The sequence below is a fragment of the Neoarius graeffei genome, chromosome 8 (genome assembly GCF_027579695.1).
Source record: "Neoarius graeffei isolate fNeoGra1 chromosome 8, fNeoGra1.pri, whole genome shotgun sequence".
Taxonomy (NCBI): Eukaryota; Metazoa; Chordata; class Actinopteri; order Siluriformes; family Ariidae; genus Neoarius; species Neoarius graeffei.
Window position 1 is genome coordinate 10,391,623 of NC_083576.1, and position 26,742 is coordinate 10,418,364.

Below are 26,742 nucleotides of genomic sequence, written 5' to 3' on the forward strand. Positions count from 1 at the left end.
TCCCTCCCCCAACTGATTTTTGGTTAATTTCAATATGTAATAGAAAGTCTGCGAAAAATATAATAGTAATCAATCAATCAATCAATAAACAAACAAATAAATGTCTTAATGTTTTGGTTTCAAACCATTGTTTTTTCCCGGGCTGACTGGGGCGTCTTACTTCCTAACTGTACACAAATTTTTGTGTACAGTTATAAATAAATAAATAAATATGTATAATGTCTTTACAAATAAATAAAGTAATAAACATCTCATCTCATTATCTCTAGCCGCTTTATCCTGTTCTACAGGGTCGCAGGCAAGCTGGAGCCTATCCCAGCTGACTACGGGCGAAAGGCGGGGTACACCCTGGACAAGTCGCCAGGTCATCACAGGGCTGACACATAGACACAGACAACCATTCACACTCATATTCACACCTACGGTCAATTTAGAGCCACCAGTTAACCTAACCTGCATGTCTTTGGACTGTGGGGGAAACCGGAGCACCCGGAGGAAACCCACGCGGACACGGGGAGAACATGCAAACTCCACACAGAAAGGCCCTCGCCGGCCACGGGGCTCGAACCTGGACCTTCTTGCTGTGAGGCGACAGCGCTAACCACTACACCACCGTGCCGCCGTAATAAACATAATAATAATAATAAATGTCATAATGTTTTTGGTTTCAAGCCATAGTTTTTCCCCCCACAATGACTGAGGCGTCTTACTTGCTTATTGTACACAAATTTTTGTGTATAATAAAAAATAAAAAATAAATAAATAAATAAAATGTATTTATAAATCAATAAATGTATAAATAAATACATGCTGTAATAATAATAATAATAATAATAATAATAATAATAATAAATTTAAATTAATTAATTAATGTTTTCGGTTTTAAACCATAGTTTTTCCCAGAATGACTGAGTCGTCCTACTTGCTTACTGTACACAAAATCTTTGTGTATAAAATCTGAATTGTAAAATGGTTGTCAGATTCATATTTATGGGTTTTCACGCTCTTGAACAATGTATTGTTTGAAAACATCGATTACGTGTGACGCCAGACATAAACCCAACTTTCAGGTCAGTACAAGATTTTCAGAAAATTAACAAATTTAATTCATCGTTTTTCCATGAATCCTGGCCAATATTCTCTCATGATAACAGCACCTTTAACTGTGAGATCATTTTCTTTTGTTGTTTTACAGGAACACAAATGCATTCAAGGTGGCATGCTGGTGCAGTGCCTACCACCGCCGTCTCATAGCTCCAGGGTCTCTGGGGTTACTGTGTCTGTGTGGCGCTTCCCATAGTCTCCTGCGTCTGTGTAGGATTCCTCTGGGTTCTCAGGCCAAACTGCATCTTGTATATGAGTGTGTGAATGTGTGTGTGCTCTGAAATGATGCCCTGAGATGGATTGGTATCCCATTGAGGGTATTCCCGCCTCCCCTCCAGTGTTCCTATAGGATACGCTCCAAATGCACCACGAGCCTGAGCAGGATAAAGCACATAATGTACATAATGACTGAAGAAACATTTGCAATTTTTATTACATTTCGGGAAATATACGCACTTGGCTGCCATTTTGGTATTCCACCAAAACCTGCCTGATATCTACCTGATATGTCCCAGACTATGATCTCTTGTAAGATCATCGGCCTACTATTCGGAGTTAGATTCACATTTAAGGTCATTATGTAGTTATAATGTTTTGTATCCTGATGTTTCAGTGATATCTAATAACAGCCAGTCTGCGTCTAACACCCCCCCCACACACACACACACTCACTCCAGAACTTGCTATTGAAAGGTGAGTTCACAGGGGGCGCTCTTGGTCTGAATGAAGTTCTGTAAGAATGTGATGGAGAAAGTTTGTGCAGGTTTCTGTTCAGTCCACATAAACACAGGACAAAAACATTTCCCTGAAGAAAACCATGCAGTCTCTTGTCTTGGAGAAGGATTATTCCAGATGAATAAATAAATCTGGTCGAGTTTAATTGTGTGCCATGGAGTCAAGGAATGAGAGAGAGAGAAAGTGAAAGAAAGAGAAAAGGATAGATAGATAGATAGATAGATAGATAGATAGATAGATAGATAGATAGATAGATAGATAGATAGATAGATAGATAGATAGATAGTGTGTTAAAAGGAGAGAGATATTAAAAGGAGAGAGAATGAGAATGAGACACAGAAAGAGAAAATAAAAGTGAGCAAGAGAGAGAAAAGGATAGATAGATAGATAGATAGATAGATAGATAGATAGATAGATAGATAGATAGATAGAGTGTGAGAGAGAGAGAATGAGACAGGCACTAAGAGAGAGAAAAGGAGCGAGAGAGGGAGAGAGAGAGAATGAGAGACAGAGAGAAAATGAAAGCGAGAGAGAGAAAAGGATTAGATAGATAGATAGATAGATAGATAGATAGATAGATAGATAGATAGATAGATAGATAGATAGATAGAGAATGAGACAGGCACTGAGAGAGAAAGAGTGAAAGAGAGATATAGAAGAGAGAGAGAGAAAAAAGGAGAGAGAGAGAATGAGACAGGCACTAAGAGAAAGAAAAGGGGAGAGAGAAAGAGAATGAGACAGACAGAAAGAGAGAAAATAAAAGCAAGCGAGAGAGAAAATGATAGATAGATAGATAGATAGATAGATAGATAGATAGATAGATAGATAGTGTGTGTGAGAGAGAGAAAGAGAATGAGACAGGCACTAAGACAGAGAAAAGGAGAGAGGGAGAGAGAGAATGAGAGACAGAAAGAGAGAAAATGAAAGCGAGAGAGAGAGAAAAGGATAGATAGATAGATAGATAGATAGATAGATAGATAGATAGATAGATGCAGGAACTAAGAGAAAGAAAGAGATATAGAAAAAAGAAATAGAGAGAGAGAGAGAGAGAGAGAGAAAGAGAGACTGAGAGTAAGAAAGTGGAAGAGAGGTAGAGAGAGAAAATGATAGATAGATAGATAGATAGATAGATAGATAGATAGATAGTGAGTGAGAGAGAGAGAGAGAGAGAGAGAGGAAGAGAGAAAAGGAGAGAGGGGGAGAGTGATAGAGACAGAGTGAGTGTGAGAGAGTGTGAGGTAGAGTCTCTCCTCGTCTCCGGTGCTGTGTGCAGTAAGTTGCGCTCTCTCTCTCTCTCTCTCTCTCCGCTGTAACTTTCCTTCCTCCTCCGGATCCTGAACTCCGTCTCTCTCCCACCTGCGCAGTTCGGAGCTGCCATGAATCCCGCCGCCGCGTTTCCGATCTTCATCTCCGCGCTGCTGCTGCCCGCCCACGGCCTCTACATCGCCAGTAGCCTAGGTACGCTCTTTATCATCTCCTCTTCACACTTTTACATCCTCCTGGATGATCATGATCATGATGATGATGATGATGGTGATGATCTCTGATCTTGCACTGGGCGAGTCCTGCTCCATGCAGCATAACCTACATTGCTCCACTTCTCCACGTGAACTTGTTCAGACCTCGGTGCAGAAGGACTTTCCTCACTCCGGCGTGCTGTGTCATCACTCTCCTGTGCGCTCTGCTCGCGCCAGGGCTCGCTTTCACCCCCGGGTTTGGGCTGATGCGCTTTAATGCGCTTTCATGCGCGCGGGTCTCCACATGGCACTGCGCACCGAGCGCGATGGAGCGGAGTGTGCAGGGGAATCATCTGAGTCTCATAGATTGTTTTGTGTGTGTGTGCGTGTGCGTACGCGATCCAGGAGGTTGATAGCCTGGAGAAATGATACACTGAGGTACCACTAAGCTGCACTTTTTGCCCATAGGTGTGGCTCATCACCTCAGCGCTTTAGTGTTCAGTGTGAGATCGGAGAGAAAGTGAGAATTACTCACAGCACCGAAAGCAGGTGCGCTCCAGTCCCGGGTGAAACCGTGCATGTGGAGCAGGTGGCTCGAGACCCAAAACCCGGGACACGTGGCAATGTTTGGAAACCGAGCAGTGAGAGAAAACATGGAAAGTGTTTTGACTTGAGGCTTGTCTCGGGTGTATTACTTTGAGTGTTTGGAACATTCTTCTTCTTCTTATTATTATTATCATCATCCATCCATTATCTCTAGCCGCTTTATCCTGTCCTACAGGGTCGCAGGCAAGCTGGAGCCTATCCCAGCTGACTACGGGCGAAAGGCGGGGTACACCCTGGACAAGTCGCCAGGTCATCACAGGGCTGACACATAGACACAGACAACCATTCACACTCACATTCACACCTACGCTCAATTTAGAGTCACCAGTTAACCTAACCTGCATGTCTTTGGACTGTGGGGGAAACCGGAGCACCCGGAGGAAACCCACGCGGACACGGGGAGAACATGCAAACTCCGCACAGAAAGGCCCTCGCCGGCCGCTGGGCTCGAACCCAGAACCTTCTTGCTGTGAGGCGACAGTGCTAACCACTACACCACCGTGCCGCCCTTCTTCTTCTTATTATTATTTCTCAAAATGCACAGTCTAAAGATATAGTGTAACTCAGGTCCAGCATTTTGATGTAAATACTTTAGATCAGTTGCATCAATCAGTAGCTGTCATTGCATAAACACTGCAGCGCGCACTCGTGCATCATCACGCTGTCCTGTAATCATGATCATTTACTTCTGTGCTGAAAGAAAAAAACAAAAGTTCAAGCTGTGTGTGTTGTGTGTGTGTGTGTGTGTGTGTGGGTGGGTGGGTGCGCTTGCAGATTCCCTGCAGCACGTGCTGGGGGACTATGGACTGGTGAGGCCCGTGCTGAGCGACGCGCACGGCCGCTTCTTGTCGCACGCGGTGTCGGCGGGCGCAGCACGTGGGCAGTTCCGTAGGCGCTGGCGAAGAGAGGCGGAAACGGTCGACGAGCCACAAGGAGACGGCGAGAGGCTCTACTACAACGTCACCGTCTTCGGCCGGGAATTCCACCTGCGCCTGCGCCCCAACACGCGCCTGGTGGCTCCCGGAGCCAAGATGGAGTGGCAGACGCCGGGCGGCACACGCTCAGAGGTGCTAAACACCGACTGCATGTATGTGGGCGACATCACAGACATACAAGGAGCCTTGGTGGCCATCAGCAACTGTGACGGCCTGGTGAGTGCAACCGTGACGTCATACCGCAGTGTGATGGTTTTGGGATGATATTGACATCCGTGCCTGTTTACACATTACTATTACATCACCAAGGGTCACTTGTTTTATCCCAAATCTCAGCACATCACGATGTTTATTCTTGAACCTCAACACAATTCCCACAACTTTCAGCATGAAAAACTCTAATCATAAACACTGACCAGGATGATAAACACTACATTGCAACGCTAATGAACAATCCATTACCAACATTTTTTAAAGATTTCATTCATCACATGTACATCAGGCCGCGGTCACACTACTGCTCGCGATGGGTTTGCGAATACTTGGCGATGAAAAACTGGTAGCATTGCCACCAATCATGTGATGCACAGCGAATGTTCTCCAAGCTTCACGAGCTGCTTTTTGGCGTGTCTCCGTCTGTAAAATGAGTGGCCAAAAATGTCATGCATTGAAATTTGGTGGCAATGATGTTTTCGTCAGTAAACTAAGCATCGAATACTTGCAAATGTTTTTAGGAATATTTCCTGAAGCTCGTGGAACCTTCTTTGAGCCTTTTGAGATGTATTTGTTTCGAATCCATGTCCCCGATGCTCACGGGAGCCTCATCAACCCAGTGGCTCAGCATCGCCTAACCTTCACTAAGACTTAAAGTGAATTTACATTCAGGGATCCTTTGGAGCGTGTTGTGCGTGTGCTTGGGACCCAGTCGTTATGGGGAACACGTGATGCTGATTTGAGTGCAATCAGCACGTACGTATAAGGACACTGTTTTCACAGAGACTTTGCAAGTGTTCTGTCAGGTATGCGGCGGTAGATGGGTCTAAGTGCAGGAAGAGTGTTTATTAGCAGGCGTGACATTTACACAAACAAAACCAAAAACAAAGTGATAATGATAATACTTCATAAACCCTCTGTGTCCTTATATGCGTGTGCTGATTGCGCTCAAATCAGCATCAGGTGTTTCCCATAATGACTGGGTCCTGTGAGCGAGCGTGGCCATTCGAGTGCACAAAGGCGTTCACCTGCTGTGTGACCACAACTCTTAGCTCGCCTGTATATTGTCACCAAAACGCCACATTTTCATCCATAATCCATCGCAAAGCTTCGCGAGCTGTATTGTGACCAAAGTTTTAGAGCGCAGTGAAATTCTTTTTCTGCATTTAACCCATCCAGGGATGTGAACACACACCAAAATACTTCATCCTCCGTCCATAGATGGTGGGGAAGGTGCTGTCCATTCACTCCCCCAATACACACGCTTTCCTCCTGGTCCAGGGAATTGAACCGGCAACCTTTTGATCCCAAAGCTGCTTCTCTAACCTTTAGGCCATGAATGACACAAACTGAAATGTCGGTTTCCTATAACAGCATATCCCAAAGTGCTTTATTCCTATTCCATCTCACCAATTTGGCACTTTTAAATTTATTACCAAATAACATATCATGCTGTACGTCCACGAGACATTTTATTTTCTGTTATCACTTAAAGCGGCTATAAAACTGTCATTCCCTCACTACCCTCTCTTATTCTGTCTTTTGATGTCTCTTGATATAAGACAAAAAAACACAACTTGTCATGTCATTGAGAAATTCCTCTGTCCTGAAGACCTTCCCAACTATTGTCAGAGCTGCACTTATAGAAAATTAATCAAACATCTTCTGTTCTGGCCAATCAGAATGGATATTTAACTACGCTGTGGTATAAATCACAATATTGAGCATCCAGAAGGTCATCAGTTCACATCACATGCATTGCCATATTCTGGCTAGCTGACATTCAAGCCATGAACTGAATTTATGATTTTAAAGGTGGAATACGAGATTTTGGAATAACGGTTCCCACAAGCCATATTTTGAAAAGAAACACGCCCGCCCTCGCCATGCTCCTACCCCCCGCGTCTCCACCCCTCCTCCCCCTCCCCTTGTGTCTCCACCCCCCTCCCTACCTGCGCCTCCAAAGCATGTTGCCAAAACCATGTTTATGTGAACATAATGGTACTTACAGGTCAGAGCCTGAGAGTGAATCCGAACGAATAGTGGATACGGGAGGAGGAGGTGGTTTCAAAAACCCATGCTTCATTGGTGTCGAACTGGCTTGTGCCATGCCTTCATAACTAAGAAAACAATAAATAAGCGTTATCGTTTGTGCCACATACAGCTAAGCTAACAAATCGTTTGTATGCATGAAATAAATACCATGGAAAAACTACCATCAAGGACGTAATACGACTATACGCGTTAGTATAACAATCCGTGTCAGCTAACTTTGCAAATCATGCTAACTTAGCAAAACCTACATTGTGGTCCATATCATCGGTTATGCTCTCGCTGCCAGGGTGTAACTTGTTAAAACGACAACACTGTCCTACCTGAAAATGTAATAAATACATAATGTTATCTTACCTATCGAGTAGAAACAGGGCCACCATTGTATGGTAGGCTATCTATCCGTTGCTTTGAAATGGCTGGAGTGGTCCCTGCACATACTGTACGCGCAAGGGTAGGGGCGGGGATGGGGCGTTGGGGGTCGCGGGCTTCAGTCTGATTGACGTGTCAGTATCCAATCATTTTGAGGTTACCTCGATAGGATTTGATGGCGTTTTTCCTTTATTTTACACTGTAGACTGGATTTCGTTTTTGGGTCAAACCTTCTATTGTACTGCTTGCAACATGGGTGTGAGGAGCTTTTCAAGCAATATGGTAAAAAATACTCCTGAAAAAAATCTCGTACTCCACCTTTAAGTGATGGCAGCCAATTAGACAGCTTTGCTCAAAATTTAAAGGGCAAACAAAAGAGATGCGTCGAGTTCTGAGGAGATGGGAAAATAAAGTGACAGCAGATCCATGACTGGCAAGTTTGTGCAGTAGAGATAAGAGATTTTCACAAGTCTAAGGCTCCCTTTACACTTTACTTCGAGTTCTTCCCAATTGGATCCACACACTTCTCAAAATAAAACATACATTTCCCAAAAATACAACCTCAAATCCCATATACCCTAAAACTGTAAACCAAGAAGGAAGATTTCTTTCTGCCTACCAAACGCAAAGCCAGATGATCTGGGAGTCAGAACGTATGTCCCACTGAGAAAGACAGAAAGGCACTGTGTTGTAAAACACAAAGTGCTCATATAAAATAAAAAAAAAACGAGAGAGTTTTCCGCCATGGTTTCTTTGGATGGTTAGGCTTCTAAAGGCAGTCTAATTGGGAGCTTTAATGAAAAGGAAACCATGTGGTGTAAGGGTCTACATAAAACCTTTAATAGTGAACAAGCTGAGTAAGCCTTTCGTGTGGTAGGTGGAATCTAGAAACAACACAAAAAGCAGCTCATGAATAACATTTATTTTCCAGTCTAATCCATGCATTCGTAATGAGCGCAAAATAAAAACAAGCGATCAAATATTAAGTTACAGAAACGCTGTTTATTGTAAAATACATAAAGAAAAGATTAAGTCTAAAATCTCATTCTGATCACATGGAAGTGGATTGTTGCCAGGCCAGAAAAAGAAATATGGATCTGTATCATGTTATGATGTGAAAAGTTTGTTATTTAACAATTATTTGCCGAAGGTGAGTTGAATATTGATTAATAATAACCGAGACGAAGTTAAGGTTATTAATTAAATAATATTGGCTGGATTTTTTTCATGGCATATCAGATATATTCCATTCAGCTAGCATGATATTGATCAAGTCGAAGATGAAAAAAAGCCAGTCATTATTATTATTATTATTATTATTATTATTATTATTATTATCCATACACATTCCTTTTCAACGCATGTTCAACGTGTCTTTCTCTTTCAAAATTCTCTTAAAATCTTCCCTATTTAACAAAGTAAACCTGGTGGCCATGTTCATTTACAAATTGTCCCAGTTGCTCGCTAGTGTGGAAGTTTTATGTCTCCGATGTATGACGTCATGTTGTCTTGACAACCATGCAATATCGTAAACCATATTCAACGCTCATTCTCCATTGGGTAGAGTGATGTAATAAATGTAGGATAAGCGATATGCTAACAATATTGCATGCTATCAAACCAAATGAATGAAACCCGCTAGAAGGGAATAGAACACATGTTTTTATTCCATCGAAAAAGTGTCCTGTATGGATAATAATTCCCAATATTTCACTCCGATGACGTCACTCCCAGTGTTTTCCCGCTGACTAGATGTGTTGTCAAAATGGCAAACTGGTTCAAAATTAAAATTCCTTTGATTAACTTGCATATATATACAACCCCGATTCCAAAAAAGTTGGGACAAAGTACAAATTGTAAATAAAAATGGAATGCAATGATGTGGAAGTTTCAAAATTCCATATTTTATTCAGAATAGAACATAGATAACATATCAAATGTTTAAACTGAGAAAATGTATCATTTAAAGAGAAAAATTAGGTGATTTTAAATTTCATGACAACAACACATCTCAAAAAAGTTGGGACAAGGCCATGTTTACCACTGTGAGACATCCCCTTTTCTCTTTACAACAGTCTGTAAACGTCTGGGGACTGAGGAGACAAGTTGCTCAAGTTTAGGGATAGGAATGTTAACCCATTCTTGTCTAATGCAGGATTCTAGTTGCTCAACTGTCTTAGGTCTTTTTTGTCGTATCTTCCGTTTTATGATGCGCCAAATGTTTTCTGTGGGTGAAAGATCTGGACTGCAGGCTGGCCAGTTCAGTACCCGGACCCTTCTTCTACGCAGCCATGATGCTGTAATTGATGCAGTATGTGGTTTGGCATTGTCATGTTGGAAAATGCAAGGTCTTCCCTGAAAGAGACGTTGTCTGGATGGGAGCATATGTTGCTCTAGAACCTGGATATACCTTTCAGCATTGATGGTGTCTTTCCAGATGTGTAAGCTGCCCATGCCACACGCACTAATGCAACCCCATACCATCAGAGATGCAGGCTTCTGAACTGAGCGCTGATAACAACTTGGGTCGTCCTTCTCCTCTTTAGTCCAAATGACACGGCGTCCCTGATTTCCATAAAGAACTTCAAATTTTGATTCGTCTGACCACAGAACAGTTTTCCACTTTGCCACAGTCCATTTTAAATGAGCCTTGGCCCAGAGAAGACGTCTGCGCTTCTGGATCATGTTTAGATACGGCTTCTTCTTTGAACTATAGAGTTTTAGCTGGCAACGGCGGCTGGCACGGTGAATTGTGTTCACAGATAATGTTCTCTGGAAATATTCCTGAGCCCATTTTGTGATTTCCAATACAGAAGCATGCCTGTATGTGATGCAGTGCCGTCTAAGGGCCCGAAGCTCACGGGCACCCAGTATGGTTTTCCGGCCTTAACCCTTACGCACAGAGATTCTTCCAGATTCTCTGAATCTTTTGATGATATTATGCACTGTAGATGATGATATGTTCAAACTCTTTGCAATTTTACACTGTCGAACTCCTTTCTGATATTGCTCCACTATTTGTCGGCGCAGAATTAGGGGGATTGGTGATCCTCTTCCCATCTTTACTTCTGAGAGCCGCTGCCACTCCAAGATGCTCTTTTTATACCCAGTCATGTTAATGACCTATTGCCAATTGACCTAATGAGTTGCAATTTGGTCCTCCAGCTGTTCCTTTTTTGTACCTTTAACTTTTCCAGCCTCTTATTGCCCCTGTCCCAACTTTTTTGAGATGTGTTGCTGTCATGAAATTTCAAATGAGCCAATCTTTGGCATGAAATTTCAAAATGTCTCACTTTCGACATTTGATACTGTATGTTGTCTATGTTCTATTGTGAATACAATATCAGTTTTTGAGATTTGCAAATTATTGCATTTCGTTTTTATTTACAATTTGTACTTTGTCCCAACTTTTTTGGAATCGGGGTTGTATGTTTTTATGGATGTGTCTATATAATATAGAGAACATTATACAATGATGCAAATATATAAAGTTTCTTCTCATGCTGAAAATATTTTCACTTGTTTGCTTCGCTCACTCATGATATATACATCCACCACTCAAAGATAAACTTGATATCTTCGCGCAACCGTGTAATATCCTCTATTTATTTTTTTCATGGTGCGGTTTTCATCAAATCCTGCGCTCTGATTGGCTGGCGAGTGGGTCCGTATCCTACAGTACGGACCCCAGTTACGGACTCCGGTTACGGACCTCTGGTGACTCGCTCGTTCACAACAACAACAAAGTAGTAGCAATTTTTGTCAACATTTATCTTTTTTATAATATTTATTTATAAGATTTTTATCAAAAATCACAGGGCTGACACATAGACACAGACAACCATTCACACTCACACCTACGGTCAATTTAGAGTCACCAGTTAACCTAACCTGCATGTCTTTGGACTGTGGGGGAAACCGGAGCACCCTGAGGAAACCCATGCGGACACAGGGAGAACATGCAAACTCCGCACAGAAAGGCCCTCGCCGGCCACGGGGCTCGAACCCGGACCTTTTTGCTATGAGGCGACAGCGCTAACCACTACACCACCGTGCCGCCCCCCTGAATGACTCAATTTTGTATAAATAGGGGACTACATAGGCGGCAAAATGTAATTTTTTTTCCTGCCATGGAAGTGCACTTGTATACCGAGGAGGAAGCAATTTGCATTACGGCCATGAATGAGGGTTCAAAATAGCATTAATTTTACAGCATGGATAGCGATAACGACAGTCTTCACAGCGAAAGCGAGTTTTACTACCCTGAGGAAGAAGAAATAAAAGAAAACATTTCAGGAGAAAGCTAAAAACCTGTAACTTGCTAACACCAAGCAAAAACATGGCTGAATCCTGAATGACTCAATTTTGTATAAATAGGGGACTACATAGGCGGCAAAATGTAGGTTTTTTCCTGCCATGGAAGTGCACTTGTATACCGAGGAGGAAGCAATTTGCATTACAGCCATGAATGAGGATTCAAAATGGCGGCTCGGCTTGGTTTTCCTTTTCGGGCGCTCTCGTTTTCTGTTAAAATTTGGTAAAGAAAAAAATAAATATATTATTTGCCAGCTTAAGGTCGGTCCGTATGGTGAAATACCGTGACCTCGGCCCAGAGGGCCTCAGTCAGTACTTTCAAGACCTCGGTCACGGTATTTCACGATACGGACCTCCCAGCTGGTAAATAACAGATATATATATATATATATATATATATATATATATATATCTTATGTAAGTTTCTTATTATAATGTGATAAGTTTGTATGTTGTAATAACATGAAAATATCTCAAAAACATGAAAAATGTCTTGTTTTAACAAGCGTGGTGGTAATACACTTACATATGAGCATCGTCTAACAGTATCCAAGCAAAGAAGATTCCATGCAGAACTTTATGAAAAAGCACCATTCAGTTCAAAATCATGTGTCATGACCGTAACTATAACAGGATAAAAAAAAAGATGACAGTACAATTGAAGAACCTCTGTGTTTTTTTTTTTTTTTTAATTTTGCACTCCATCTATGGTCTTCAAGGGATCTTCATTTTCTCCTTCTGTAAAATTTTTACTGGTTATACTGTACATACAACCACACAACAGAGATTATCCCAGTATGAAAGTAGAACCCCTGGAGAAACTAAAACCTTATCTATACCAACAACCCTTGAAGAAGTTTTTTTTTTTTTTTAAATGTGTGTGTTGAAGTCAACTTTACCTACAGGCACAAATTTCCTCCATGCACATTCTCTGTATGGAATTGTTTTCTGGAACAAAGTCACTGATATAGTGAAGTTTTCTGTCAAGCAGATGTTTAATTGACATTTTCAGAAAGAGTCTTCAGTGTAACAGTGAAGTTAAGTTTTCCATCATAGGAAAGTCTTCTAGATGGAGGACATTGTGCTTTCTGGTTTGCGTCTTAATAATTTCAAGACTGAACAAGTGTTGCCAGGCAAAACAAACCTCACCCGGCAGCACTTATTTTATACCTATATGTTGATAATGGTAATATTTCTCAATCATCAGCTGTCAGGTTATAGTACTATGAAAATCCATGACCTTGAGTTTGACATTTCAAAGTCATCCAAGGTCAAAGGTCATGGCGGCAACTGAAAGCCCATATGGAACTTCTTATATGTTGATAATGGTAAACATCTGGCTATCATGAAGCATTTTAAAGTTATAGCCCTTTGAAAACCCATGACCTTGAGCTTGACCTTTCAAGGTCCCTCAAGGTAAAAGGTCATGTGCCAAATGAAAGCCCATATATGACTTCCTATGTGTCAATAATATTAAGCATCTCTCTTAGCCTGGCAAGCCAGACTAAATGTGAATATTTAGTCTGGCCTCGATCCGTAGACATTTCCGAAGCGGGTAGGAGGAACAAACCGCTGTCTTTCAAACTGTCTCTGTGCGTATAGGCCAACGCTCTGACCAATCAGCGCAACAGTGACTGTGACGTAGTCAGAGCGACAGAAAGCAGTGGGGGAGGCCTTGAAATAAATAATTTTTGAAAATGCGTATTAATTAATAAACAGGTTCTAGATATTAAGAAGTTTGGAGATAATGACCACAAGTTTGGAGTCTGTACCACATACACTCATTTTTTCCAAGTGTTTTTCAAGGGTTTGCTTAAATTGTTTTTGAGAGTTTTTATTTAGTGGTGTTTGGTGAAATAATTTCCCTTAAATTTAAAATAACGTGAAAATAAGAAACAATCAAAAAGTAATGTTTCAAAGCTGTTTATTAATTCTTCGTACTGCACAAACTAGCCCCATCCTTTTGGCTACGAGCGGAGCCAGCTGGTAGATCAGACTTTTGCCATAGCCGGTCGGCAAAACAGCGAAAACGTCCTTCTTGAAAAGGAATGAGCGGAGAGCCTCTTCCTGCTCATGTTTCAACGAAAACTCCAAGTCTAATTCTTCTAAAACTGATTCCAAAGCGGAGTCAAACGCGCGCTGTTCACTAGCCGTAGCCATCTTTCCTGTTGCGCTTTCTCCAGCGTCGCGCAGCTTTGATGTCACTCCTGCAAAAGCCCGCCCAAAGAATCCAAACAAAAACCTTGTGTTGTGATTGGCGGGCACGATTTGATGCCCGGGGTGTTTTTGTTTATATGGTGCGAGGCTAGACCCATTCGCTAGACAAAAAATATTTTTGGCCGCTAGGCGGGTGGGTCTAGTTTACTAGGCTACATCACTCTATCTTGAACCGTTTCCCAGTTATGAGCCTCTGAAAACCTGTGACCTTGAGTTTGAGCTTTCATGGTCCTGGTGCCAAATATATGACTTTCTATATGTCAATAATATTAAGTATGTGTCTATCTTGAACCGTTTCACAGTTATGAGCCTCTGAAAATCTGCGATCCTGCGTATGACCTTTCACGGTCACTCAAGGTCAAAGGTCATGGGGCCAAATGAAAGCCCATATATAACTTCCTATATGTCGATATGATAAATATCTCTCTATCTCTAACTGTTTTTGAGTTATAATGGAAAATATGCAAATTTTAGCAATGACCTCAGACACCCCCCCCCACGACATTTGACCCCCAACCATGAAGAAAACTATGAGAGATACCCCATCATGTAGCATATCAATGGAAGCAGAACTGAAAGATGAACATTTTGGAATTGGTTTGAAGTAAATATAATGAATATGAAGGAAGACATAGCCAAAAAAAACCTTTTTGATGACCTTGGCCGGATGACCCTCAAAATGTTGGAGGTTTCTAAGATTGTGCTTGTTCTATGTGAACTTTGGTTTGTCGAATTCATCAACGTGTTATATGAAGATAAGTTTTAACAGTGTCAAGTGTCATTTTATTTGTTAGTTAATAAAATTGTCTGTATCACTTGTTATTTTCAAGTAATTTTGATTTGCAAATCATATTCATTGTTTTTGAGCTTCGTACAAACTGGACGTCTGGTGAAAGATGCAGAAACCTGGCTGGAGTTTACCACTGAAACGGCTCATTAATCATGATTTATGTTACTCATATCAGATATTTATTATGTTTTTCTAGTAGTTTATATTGTTTACTATTGATTTACAGTCCAGTTTATAAAATGATGCCTTTTAGAAGATGATAATTGAAAATTTTGACATCTATTGAATAGTGAAAATTTTGTTAAAAAAATCCATGTAGTATGGAAATTATGGTCAGTTTTTTGGTTTGTGTTGAATTTTTACTTAATTGTTAATTAATTAGTTCTCATCTCATCTCATTATCTCTAGCCGCTTTATCCTGTTCTACAGGGTCGCAGGCAAGCTGGAGCCTATCCCAGCTGACTACGGGTGAAAGGCGGGGTACACCCTGGACAAGTCGCCAGGTCATCACAGGGCTGACACATAGACACAGACAACCATTCACACTCACATTCACACCTACGGTCAATTTAGAGTCACCAGTTAACCTAACCTGCATGTCTTTGGACTGTGGGGGAAACCGGAGCACCCGGAGGAAACCCACGTGGACACGGGGAGAACATGCAAACTCCGCACAGAAAGGCCCTCGCCGGCCATGGGGCTCGAACCCGGACCTTCTTGCTGTGAGGCGACAGCGCTAACCACTACACCACCGTGCCGCCCTTAATTAATTAGTTTTAATTAACTAATTAGTGATTATTTAATAAATTAATACATTTTAATTATGAAAGTGGTCACACCTTCTCTGATCATATTCCTTTGTTGTTGTTGTTGTTTATGACCAAAATTACACTGAATTTTTAACATTCAAAGTGGCATAACTTTGTTCATATTGGTCACAGAAATACAAACAGAACTTTAAAGTTTATTTCAAGCCCTTTTCAATGGTATCGTTTATCATACAGATCAATCAAGTTCATTTTTTTCATCATGTACATCCATGCCAGGCTTTTACCGGTAGTACGCGAGTCTGACTCGTGCCCTAATTTTAAGGACTCGTGACTTGACTTGGACTTGATAACTGATGATTCAGATTTGGACTCGGACTCCTACATTAACTACATTCGTACTTGTAAAATGGAGACGAGGACTCTGATTTTTTTCTTTATTTTTTGTAACATGCCATAATAATTTTTGCCATAAGATATTTATATCTACATTAATTTTTATACTAATTTCGTCCAAGAGAATGCACATTCACCTGTTCATATGTCATGTTCAGGAACAAACTAATGTTAATGGCGCTAAAATGCCTGGAGAGAACGCCCCTAGGATTGTCCGCTTTGCTTATACAGACTTCTCGTGCAGCGGGAAAAAACGCACTGCTACCGTATGTGTTCCATATGTAGAAGAACTATCGAGGAGACGACGGGGACGACCTCGAACTTCAATCGTCATTTGGTAAGACTCCACCCAGAGAAGGAAGTGACACGCTATGTTCATTGCTCTGTTGATAGTGGGCGGGGCTTGCTGAGCGATGAACTAGCTAGTGTTAACCCTCTCTCATATTATTTGCCCTGTTGATAGTGGGCGGGGCTTGTTGAGCGATGAACAAGCTTTTTATCTGTAGCCTATTAACTAAGGCCCTGTTTACATTATTTCGAATCAGCGGATCAGATTAACTTTTTAAAACGATTCGTGTACACACACAAAATTTCTGTGCCCGCAACAAAACCATTCCCCGTGCACACAGCAACGCCAATACACGGATATGCTAATCACATGACTAATTAGACGGCACGTCACATGATCCCAGTGCATATCGGGCATGCGCAAGTCACTCACCACTTGCAAGTGGAAGGATGTCGTTGTAAAAAATGAAGTATACCAGTCTGTTATTGGCGGTACTGGTACTACAATGACGCCTTTTTTACACTGTGTATGGCCTTCATGTTTATGCTAGAAGGATCTAACAGTGTTCGGTACACTCTTCACCTCGCAGAACGGCCGTTTTTTGCGATTACAACAAGACTATTTAGTGCTACGGTAACCAACACACTTCCTGTATTGCTCATTCACTTAATGACTTCCTTAACACACTTCCTGTATTGCTCATTCACATGACCAACGTGGCATGACCAACGCCAGCGAATCAGGAAGGTGGATGTCACAGTGACGTTGTCCAATGACGCCGTCAGCTAGAGCTCAGCACTGCGTATCCTCGTTCCTCAATGTTTACACAGCACCGGATCAGATACGTACTGGGTTGAATATGTGGGCCCTGGCGGATTCAAACTGTTCCGCCTGTGGAGTCGTTTTCCGGCGTTTTAATGTGCACGGACAGTGCATCTGCAACGAAAACGATATGGATACGGTCTAATGTAAACACCACCTAAAATGGGGCAGTCGAGCAGGAACGTTAGTCCGACACAGTAGCAGAGACAGTTTCACAAAAACGCAGCAACAGCCACCATCAAATGGTGCGGTTGAAGTCTTGTTCTCGGACTCGACTCGAAATTTTCTTGAATGACTTGACTCGGACTTGAACGCTGGGGACTTGAGACTGGACTCAGACTCGAGATTTAGTGACTCAACTACAACACTGCTCCATGTTGAACCTGTTATATTAAAAAAAGAGAAAAAAAGACTAATCTTTTTAAAGACTAATGCACATTTAAGTCATAAAAACCCCCAATAACTGTTAAATTGTTGCTTCATTTTGTTCAGAGCTACATTCCTGCTCATGTCATGGTTACAGTAATAACACCAACAATACTAGCTCTCATTTCTGTGGCTTTCTTCTCCTTCACCTCTACCTGCACTCTTTCCTGTTTCTGTTGGGTTTGGATTCCATAACAGTGTGTAACTTTACACGCTTGAGATATTAAGCGATAATTTTGCTGAAGGTGGTGTTGACACAGCTGTGATGTGTTTTTGTTCATTAGCACGCTAAGTTTTGATTGGTGATCCAAATGTGAATAAAAATGTGACAGGTGTGTTCACGATGAGCATTGAGTTTGTGGAAAAGTAGTGCGCTAGATTTGCACACTGTTTACACAATGATAATGTGTTTATATAAAGAAACGGCGTTAAGTGAGGAAAAAAACCTGTAAGAAACATTTTCAGGATTCTGATTACGATCAGGTAGAATGCATTCACCTTTTTGTTCGATGTTTGACATTTTGTAAAATTTTCTCGTCTCTAGGATACAAAATTGTTTTTCCCTCCTCAAAAAAAAGCACATTGTATAGAAAATGGATGGATGAATGAATGGATGGATGGACAGATTACACTTTTGCCGCAATTGGTTTGTTCCTATATTATGTCTATTCATTCATTCATTCATTCATTCATTTATTTATTCATCTTAGGTAGGTGCTTCGGGCGGCACGGTGGTGTAGTGGTTAGCGCTGTCGCCTCACAGCAAGAAGGTCTGGGTTCGAGCCCAGTGGCCGGCGAGGGCCTTTCTGTGTGGAGTTTGCATGTTCTCCCCGTGTCCGCGTGGGTTTCCTCCGGGTGCTCCGGTTTCCCCCACAGTCCAAAGACATGCAGGTTAGGTTAACTGGTGACTCTAAATTGACCGTAGGTGTGAATGTGAGTGTGAATGGTTGTCTGTGTCTATGTGTCAGCCCTGTGATGACCTGGCGACTTGTCCAGGGTGTACCCCGCCTTTCGCCCGTAGTCAGCTGGGATAGGCTCCAGCTTGCCTGCGACCCTGTAGAACAGGATAAAGTGGCTAGAGATAATGAGATGAAATGAGGTAGGTGCTTTATCCTGGTCGGGGTGATGGTGGATTTGGAGCCAATCCCAGCAACACTAGGTGCAATGGGATGTCAGAGCATCACAGGGCACCAAATACATACCTTCACTCCGAGGGCCAATGTAGTGTAGCCAGTCCCTTTACCTGTATATTTTTGGAAGGGAGGATGAAACTGGAGTGATGGAATTCTGGTGAACACAGGGAGAGCATTGAAAATCCACACAGACAAGAACCTCAGGTCAGGATCAAATGCAGGACCCTGGATCTGTTGGGTGCCAACAAGCTTGTAGTACTCAAGTCCAGGACTCAGACTCGAGTCCGAATCGTGCCCTAATTTTAAGGACTCGTGACTTAACTTGGATTTGAGCACTCATGACTCAGACTTGGACTCAGACTAGTGCACTGACTGCATTCGGACTTGTAAATTGGAGACGAGGACTCAATTTTTTTTCTTTATTTTTTATAACATGCCATAATAATTTGGCATAAGACATTCATATCTACATTAATTTTATACTAATTTCGTGCAAGAGAATGCACATTCACCTGTTCATACGTCATGTTCAGGAACAAACTAACGTTAATGGGGCTAAAATGCCTGGAGAGAACGCCGCTAGGATTGTCTGCTTTGCTTATACAGACTTCTTGTGCAGTGGGAAAAAAATGCACTGCTATGTGTTCCATATGTAGAAGAACTATCGAGGAGATGACGGGGACAACCTCGAACTTCAATCGTCATTTGGCAAGACTCCACCCAGAGAAGGAAGTGACACGCTATGTTCATTGCTCTGTTGATAGCAGGGCTTGCTTGCTGAATGATGAACTAGCTAGTGTTAACACTCTCTCATGTTATTTGCCCTGTTGACAGTGGGCGGGGCTTGCTGAGCGATGAACAAGCTTTTCATCTGTAGCCTATTAAGTAAAATGGGGCAGTCGAGCAGGAACGTTAGTCCAACACAGTAGCAGAGACACTTTCACATAAAGGCAGCAACAGCCACCGTCAAATGGTGTGGTTGGAGTCTTGTTCTCATACTCGACTCAGATCAATAGTGGACTTGACTTGAAATGTTCTTTAATGATTTGGACTTGACTCAGACTTGAACACTGGGGACTCGAGACTGGACTCGGACTCGAGGTTTAGTGACTCGACTACAACACTGGGTGCCAATACGATCTGATGATACAAGACACCAGAGAATGTCATAGACCAGTGTGCATATTCATTGACTCATCATGAGCAAAATATCAAGACTTTCTGAAGATATTTATTCCCAGTTCTACTCTAGTATTTACAGCAAGTTGACCTAGTGGTTAGTGTGTCCACCTCTCAACCGTGAGATTGCAAGTTCCACTTGCAGTTGGGTCATGCCAAAGACAATACCTACTGTCTACTGGTACCTACTGCCATTTGGTGAGACACACTGCGATACAGATGTTAGTAGGGAGTCAAACTCTCGTGGTTACCAGAGAACCGGCCTCCCACTGTAACCCTAGCTATGTAATAGGCGAGAGGCCGAAGGCTATGGAGATTGGTGCCTTAAGGGCCTGATTAGTACTAGGATGAGAGACTACCTGGGAAGACCAAGTCCTGGCATGGAAGGGACTTTGAGTACAGTATTTATCAAGCCCTTGGTTCTTATGGTCTGCTATGCCAGATCTGTACCATGGTCCATCAGTTGGCATTACCTTGTTGATGGTGAAGCTGCCTAAGGAGATAAAAACAGGTAAAATCAAGATTATGATGACTTATCACTCTGTTCCACCGAGTGCTCTTTGGCAAAGAATTGTGGCAGGAAAATATTGTGCGATGTCTGTCTTCCTGCTATCTTTTTGCTTGAAACCCTCAGGGTCAAATTGCAGATAGAACAGCTCCAAAGCTTCGTTACACTTCCAGCCACAGCTTTTACACCCGCCCAGATATTTCAGTCAAACTATTTTTATTTTCTGGCCAAAATCTGGGCAAAGGAAACCACACGTTATGAAATGAAACATATAATTACGTGGCTGGACTCTTTGGTGTGGGGCAGGTTATTTTCGTGAGCAAAGGAATGCTGAGCGTCTGAGAAAGCTGTTTATTTATGTTCACAACAGCTGGCTGTAGCATCTGCTAATAGAGAAAGCTATTGTTTTCCTAGAAGCAAAAGTAAATTTATTTTGATGGTGGCTTATTTATTATTTATTAAAATAAACTTTTAATATGATGATGTTCTGGCAAGAAGTATAAAGGCACGATTTGTGAAGATCACTATACTGTATGGAACAATATTGAGTGCAGAAAAGCTTATGATGCAGTGTTGAATTACTTTTCACACTACAGTTTGAGCTTTTTAACAAGGGACCATATCAAACAGCAGACAGGTGGTAAATATGGAAATGAAATAACCAAAGACAAAGGCATAATTTGCTCACAAGCTATTTGGTGTTATGTAGTTTCAATTTCTGTGTGGAAATGTTCTTAAAAGGAGGAAAGCAGAAAGGCTCTGAGATTTTCTAAGATTCCTTTCCTACCAGAAACAGGCAGAAACCATATTCCAGGTGTTGGAGTTGGAATTGCTTCTGAATAATCAGAGGTTTTGTTCAGGGCAGCACGGTGGTGTAGCGGTTAGCACTTTGCAGAAAGAATGTTCTGGGTTTGAGCCCAGGGGCCGATGGGGGCCTTTCTATGTGGAGTTTGCATGTTCTCCCCGTGTCTGCATGGGTTTCCTCCAGGTGCTCCGGTTTCCCCCAAAGACATGCAGGTTAGACTAATTGACTACACTAAATTGCCTATAGGTATGAATGTGTGTGTGTGCATGACTCTATGTGTCAGTCCTGCAATGACCTGGCGACTTGTTCAGGGTGTACCCCGCCTCTCGCCCTTAGTCAACTGGGATAGGCTCCAGCTTGCCCGCGACCGTGTACAGGATAAGCGGCTACAGATAATGGATGGATGGATGGATGGATGGATGGACTGCCCTGTGTTGAGCCTGTGTGCCTGCTTTTTGACACATGCTTGGACCCCTGACTATGGTTATTGGACTACCTATAATAAAAGTAAGACTGAGTTCATATGCAGCACTTGCTTCCTGCGTTCTTGAAATGCACATTACAAAATTTCAGATAAACTGAAAATTTCTGGCTGAAACCATCAAAGATCACAGAACAATTATGTTTTTTTGTCCAAAAAAGAACGGTTTGAGTGGAAAAAATTCCGTGATCTGACTGTATTCTGCCTTACTTGTATTTTGCTTGGGTTAAAAGTGTTTGCCAAGTGAATAAATGCGAAACTGTGATTTTCATTCAGGGCTCGACATTAGCCCTTGCCCGATGGCCCGGCGGTGTTTTTTACATCTTTCGGGCCAGTTCGGGCCACTAAATTTGGCCAAACAGTGGCCCGGGCGGGCCAGTATGTTTTTGATACAAATTAACAAATTTTATTACTCATATTTTACCCAGAATTGTGAAGAAATTGTTCGTAAAATGCACCTTTTCGATACGAGGTCCGCCATCTTTGTTTTTGTCATCCTCCGCTCCGCGGCTGGAGTGGGTCGTCGTCGTGCATCTTCGGAGATGTTCGGCTTCATTTTGAACTCGGCAGCCAATCAGAGCGCACGATGTCACGCTCGGTTTACAACTCGCCAAATCGTAAAACAGCATTTCAACAGGCGGCACGGTGGTGTAGTGGTTAGCGCTGTCGCCTCACAGCAAGAAGGTCCTGGGTTCGAGCCCCGGGGCCGGCGAGGGCCTTTCTGTGTGGAGTTTGCATGTTCTCCCCGTGTCCGCGTGGGTTTCCTCCGGGTGCTCCGGTTTCCCCCACAGTCCAAAGACATGCAGGTTAGGTTAACTGGTGACTCTAAATTGACCGTAGGTGTGAATGTGAGTGTGAATGGTTGTCTGTGTCTATGTGTCAGCCCTGTGATGACCTGGCGACTTGTCCAGGGTGTACCCCGCCTTTCGCCCGTAGTCAGCTGGGATAGGCTCCAGCTTGCCTGCGACCCTGTAGAAGGATAAAGCGGCTAGAGATAATGAGAGAGAGATGAGAGCATTTCAACACATGCGCTTTAGCTTCAGATGGTGTAAAATCGTTCCTACTTTGTATATTAATATCAAAATTTCAGGATGCACTGCTAAGAAATATGGCTACACGTGTATCAACTTTTAGTGATTCAAGAATTAAGTATAAATGTTGGTTACTAGCGGCACGGTGGTGTAGTGGTTAGCGCTGTCGCCTCACAGCAAGAAGGTCCTGGGTTCAAGCCCCGGGGCCGGCGAGGGCCTTTCTGTGTGGAGTTTGCATGTTCTCCCCGTGTCCGCGTGGGTTTCCTCCGGGTGCTCCGGTTTCCCCCACAGTCCAAAGACATGCAGGTTAGGTTAACTGGTGACTCTAAATTGACCGTAGGTGTGAATGTGAGTGTGAATGGTTGTCTGTGTCTATGTGTCAGCCCTGTGATGACCTGGCGACTTGTCCAGGGTGTACCCCGCCTTTCGCCCGTAGCCAGCTGGGATAGGCTCCAGCTTGCCTGCGACCCTGTAGAACAGGATAAAGCGGCTAGAGATAATGAGATGAGATGAGATGTTGGTTACTATGACTGAAATAGAAGAACATAAAATAATGTGGTAAATTAGATCTGATCCCATATATTATATTATTCAAATATCCAAAGATGATGAAATCTATCAAAATAGCCAAACTAGGTTTACATTAGTTCATTACAACAAAAATAATAACTATTCTGACCCTCTCTGGTACAACCAGACCATGCTAAACCCAGTATACCCCCAGTTGCTAGGGTATCTGCTGTTGCCATGGCAACGGTTTATGCAAATGAGCTGAATTTGCAAAAATTTACTACTAGTTCCCCCAAGGACATATCCTGAAAATTTGGTGTTTATATCTTGTCTTATTAAAAAACCCCCAAACATTTCACCCCTTTTTGGCTCACCTGAGCATACCTGTTAATTAGCTAATTAACAGGTAATTAGGGTTATAAATCACCCCCGAGCAGGTAAGGCTTTGCAAAAATCTCACTAGATTATTCCCCAAAGTCCACCCTTTCAGGAAATGTATGGTTTGTCAGTGATTCTCATGATATTTTATTAATTAAGAAATAAAACTTCTTCATGGGCAATAAAAATGCCCATTTAAATCCAGCATGATGAGGGTTAGTATGCCACCCTCACCTTTCATCCAGACTTGGGACTGGCCTGTGTGTGTCTTGTGGCTATTATATAAAGGTGTATGTAAAAAGTTCATTGTACCTCTATTTCTATTAGAATATCTACAGTGGTGAGAATTCAATATCTACAGTGTTGAGAATATATGAGCCAAAGTTGAAACCATGACAAAAAAGGAAAAAATGTCTCCATCACACAGGGTGGGTTACAGGCAAAGCTTATTCTATAAACAAGTTAGTTGCATGGTGAGGCAAAACTTAGCTTATTCTAAAACTTATACAAACAATTGTTAATGTAAAACAGTAATTGCCTCACAGCAAGAAGGTCCTGGGTTCGAGCCCCAGGGCCGGCGAGGGCCTTTCTGTGCGGAGTTTGCATGTTCTCCCCGTGTCCGCGTGGGTTTCCTCCGGGTGCTCCGGTTTCCCCCACAGTCCAAAGACATGCAGGTTAGGTTAACTGGTGGCTCTAAATTGACCGTAGGTGTGAATGTGAGTGTGAATGGTTGTCTGTGTCTATGTGTCAGTCCTGTGATGACCTGGCGACTTGTCCAGGGTGTACCCCGCCTTTCGCCCGTAGTCAGCTGGGATAGGCTCCAGCTTGCCTGTGACCCTGTAGAAGGATAAAGCGGCTAGAGATAATGAGATGAGATGAGATGAGTAATCAACAGCATGTGTTAAACGAACAGAGAACAAGAACAAAGGAAATTTTTAAATGTAACTAAGAAATTGATAGAACAAGAAATGCAAACAAAATATCAATGTGAACAAACAATAAAGATATAATAATGTTAGCAAAATATGAATAATCTTATTTTCATTAATTTCACCTCAAAATGCACCAGAATGCACAAATATGAATTGAAAAATCAAAGTTTTCCAGGGGAGGGCCCCCGGACCCCCCTCTTTGTGCAAGCACCTGTGGTGCTTGCAGCGGCTGCCTGTGGCAGCTGTGGTTCAGGTACCGCGCCCATTCGGGCCACCACATTTTCCATTTGGGCCAGTAACTTTTCAATTCCACTGGCCCAATGGGCCACCAGTGGTAAATGCTTAATGTCTAGGCCTGTTCATTGAAACGGAATGTACAGTAACCAGTTCTAGTATGACTCCAAGTTTGTTTAGAGTCATGCTGCTATTACATGGAGCAATAGAACATGACCCAGGAGAAAACACCTTCACTGTGCTCATGACTTTGAAACATGTGCTCTCATGTAGTTAGTACTCACTAACTACATAATGCACCATCATTTTTTTCTGACCAAGGCGGAGATCGTAATGTCAGCAGCGATGACTACGCATAAGAGTATATGTGGTACAGCTTGTAATGTTCGCCGTGATATCACTGCAGAAATTATTGTTTCAAATTACGTGAGCTTTCAAAAGCTGTTTCTATTATTTATTTATTTATTTATTTATTTATTATTGTTTTCATTTTTCTATTATAATCTATGGCAATGTTTTTATTGAGCACATGCTTTGACAGGAAATGCTTGCAAATCAGGCTCATCGGGATATTAAAATGTAAATGAGCTCATTTTAGGACTTGTAGCATGTCGTAGTATTTGGTGGGAAATGTTTGAGTTTCTCAGGGTTCCTGCTGGGTTTTGAAAAATATTCTCCACTTTTTTCCTTGAAACATCGAGTCAAATAAGTATTCTTCACTTTGTTATTTTTTCACTTGGTCTGTATTTTTTCTTAGTTACCAGCTTATTAAAATGGACTTAATACAAGTTTATACCAACCAAACTGGCACAATTCAAATATTTGTACAGGCCTCTTCATTGCATATGAAATTTGGGCTCCACTCCAGCCTCTAATAAGAAAGACTTGATTTTGGGCACCCTGTATACCATCAAGCTAAAATAAACCTCTTTAGTTTGAGCTTACTGAAGGTTATTTTAGCATGGAATTATTCAAAAGACGTATTAGGACTCCCTTTAGCCTTTACTTCAACACAAAACTTGAGTTATAATTGAACAGAGTCAAGAAGAATCTGGGACCACCAACAGTGAAGGAATCTGAATTTCCCATAGATTTACGAACCGAACACAGTACAACGCAGTGTTTTTCATCATACGTTAGCCAAGGGGACTCAACACGCCAAGCTGCCTGAAACATAGCTCCCTGAAACATAGCTCCCGTCAGTCGCTTGCCAGCTGACAGCACTTTCACTTTGGCGTTTTTCACCGACCCCTGTATTACTGACACTGTCCGATGTGTTCGGGGACGGAAGAGGCTCTAACTGTGTCTCCCCCATGGCTGTTTCAGCCCTTAAATCATCTTCAGTGCTTGAAGAAGCCTGACCAATAAAACTTCGCCAGGTTAGACTGCACCATTGTTTGGTTCACGCCAGTGGCGGCTGGTAGTCTTTCAAACAGGGGAGGCTGGTCAGTTACGATATTTCCAGATTTTAAAAGAAAAAACACATCAATTTTGCCCATACTCTTGCCTCTGATCTGGCTGATTGTTGGCAGCGTCACAAACTGTGAAATAACAGGTTCTTTTGGCCCATTAGCCTACTGTCCAATATACATGATGGTGGTGTTGGGGGGGGGGTATATTTTAACATTTTATATTTTAAAATTGTGGCATGTTGTTTAAAAATTGACCTCGGCTGTGTTCTTGTTTAAAAATGTTTTCCAAATTGTAGCGGTGTTTAATTCATATCCAGAAAAACATATATTCCAATATAATATACTCAGCATAAACATTTTAAATAGATTCTATATTTTTGGTCCATCCATGACATATTACTAAAGTAGCCTATTTACTGTTGTTGATGTGGGTCACTTGCTGTTAGCCAATTCACTTTCTCGTACCAGGAGAGCTGAAAGGAACGAGTATTATTCCCTACCTTTTTCACCAAGTCAATTTGAGGCGTTGGTCTACCCTGCTCTTTAATTTTGATTTTTTCCTCGAAAGGAAGACTGGCAAATGGCTTCGCCAAAATTAAATCAGCAATGCTTGGCATCCGTGCGCAGCTTTCTTGCTAGCTGAC

General features: G+C 42.1%; 1 protein-coding gene across 2 annotated transcripts in view; it reads left to right on the forward strand.

Moving 5' to 3' along the window:
• The first annotated feature begins 2,288 nt into the window (after nucleotides 1-2,288).
• LOC132890444 (A disintegrin and metalloproteinase with thrombospondin motifs 2-like) overlaps nucleotides 2,289-26,742 on the forward strand; it is a 344,549-nt gene continuing 320,095 nt past the window's right edge. Inside the window, exons 1-3 of one of the 2 annotated variants that reach the window (XM_060927281.1) lie at nucleotides 2,289-3,111; nucleotides 3,204-3,297; nucleotides 4,677-5,053. In XM_060927281.1, coding sequence (XP_060783264.1) covers nucleotides 3,216-3,297; nucleotides 4,677-5,053 — 459 coding nt within the window. In that variant the 5' untranslated portion in view covers nucleotides 2,289-3,111; nucleotides 3,204-3,215. Of the gene's footprint in view, nucleotides 3,298-4,676; nucleotides 5,054-26,742 lie in introns of both variants that reach the window. The other variant, XM_060927282.1, reaches the window with a different exon arrangement.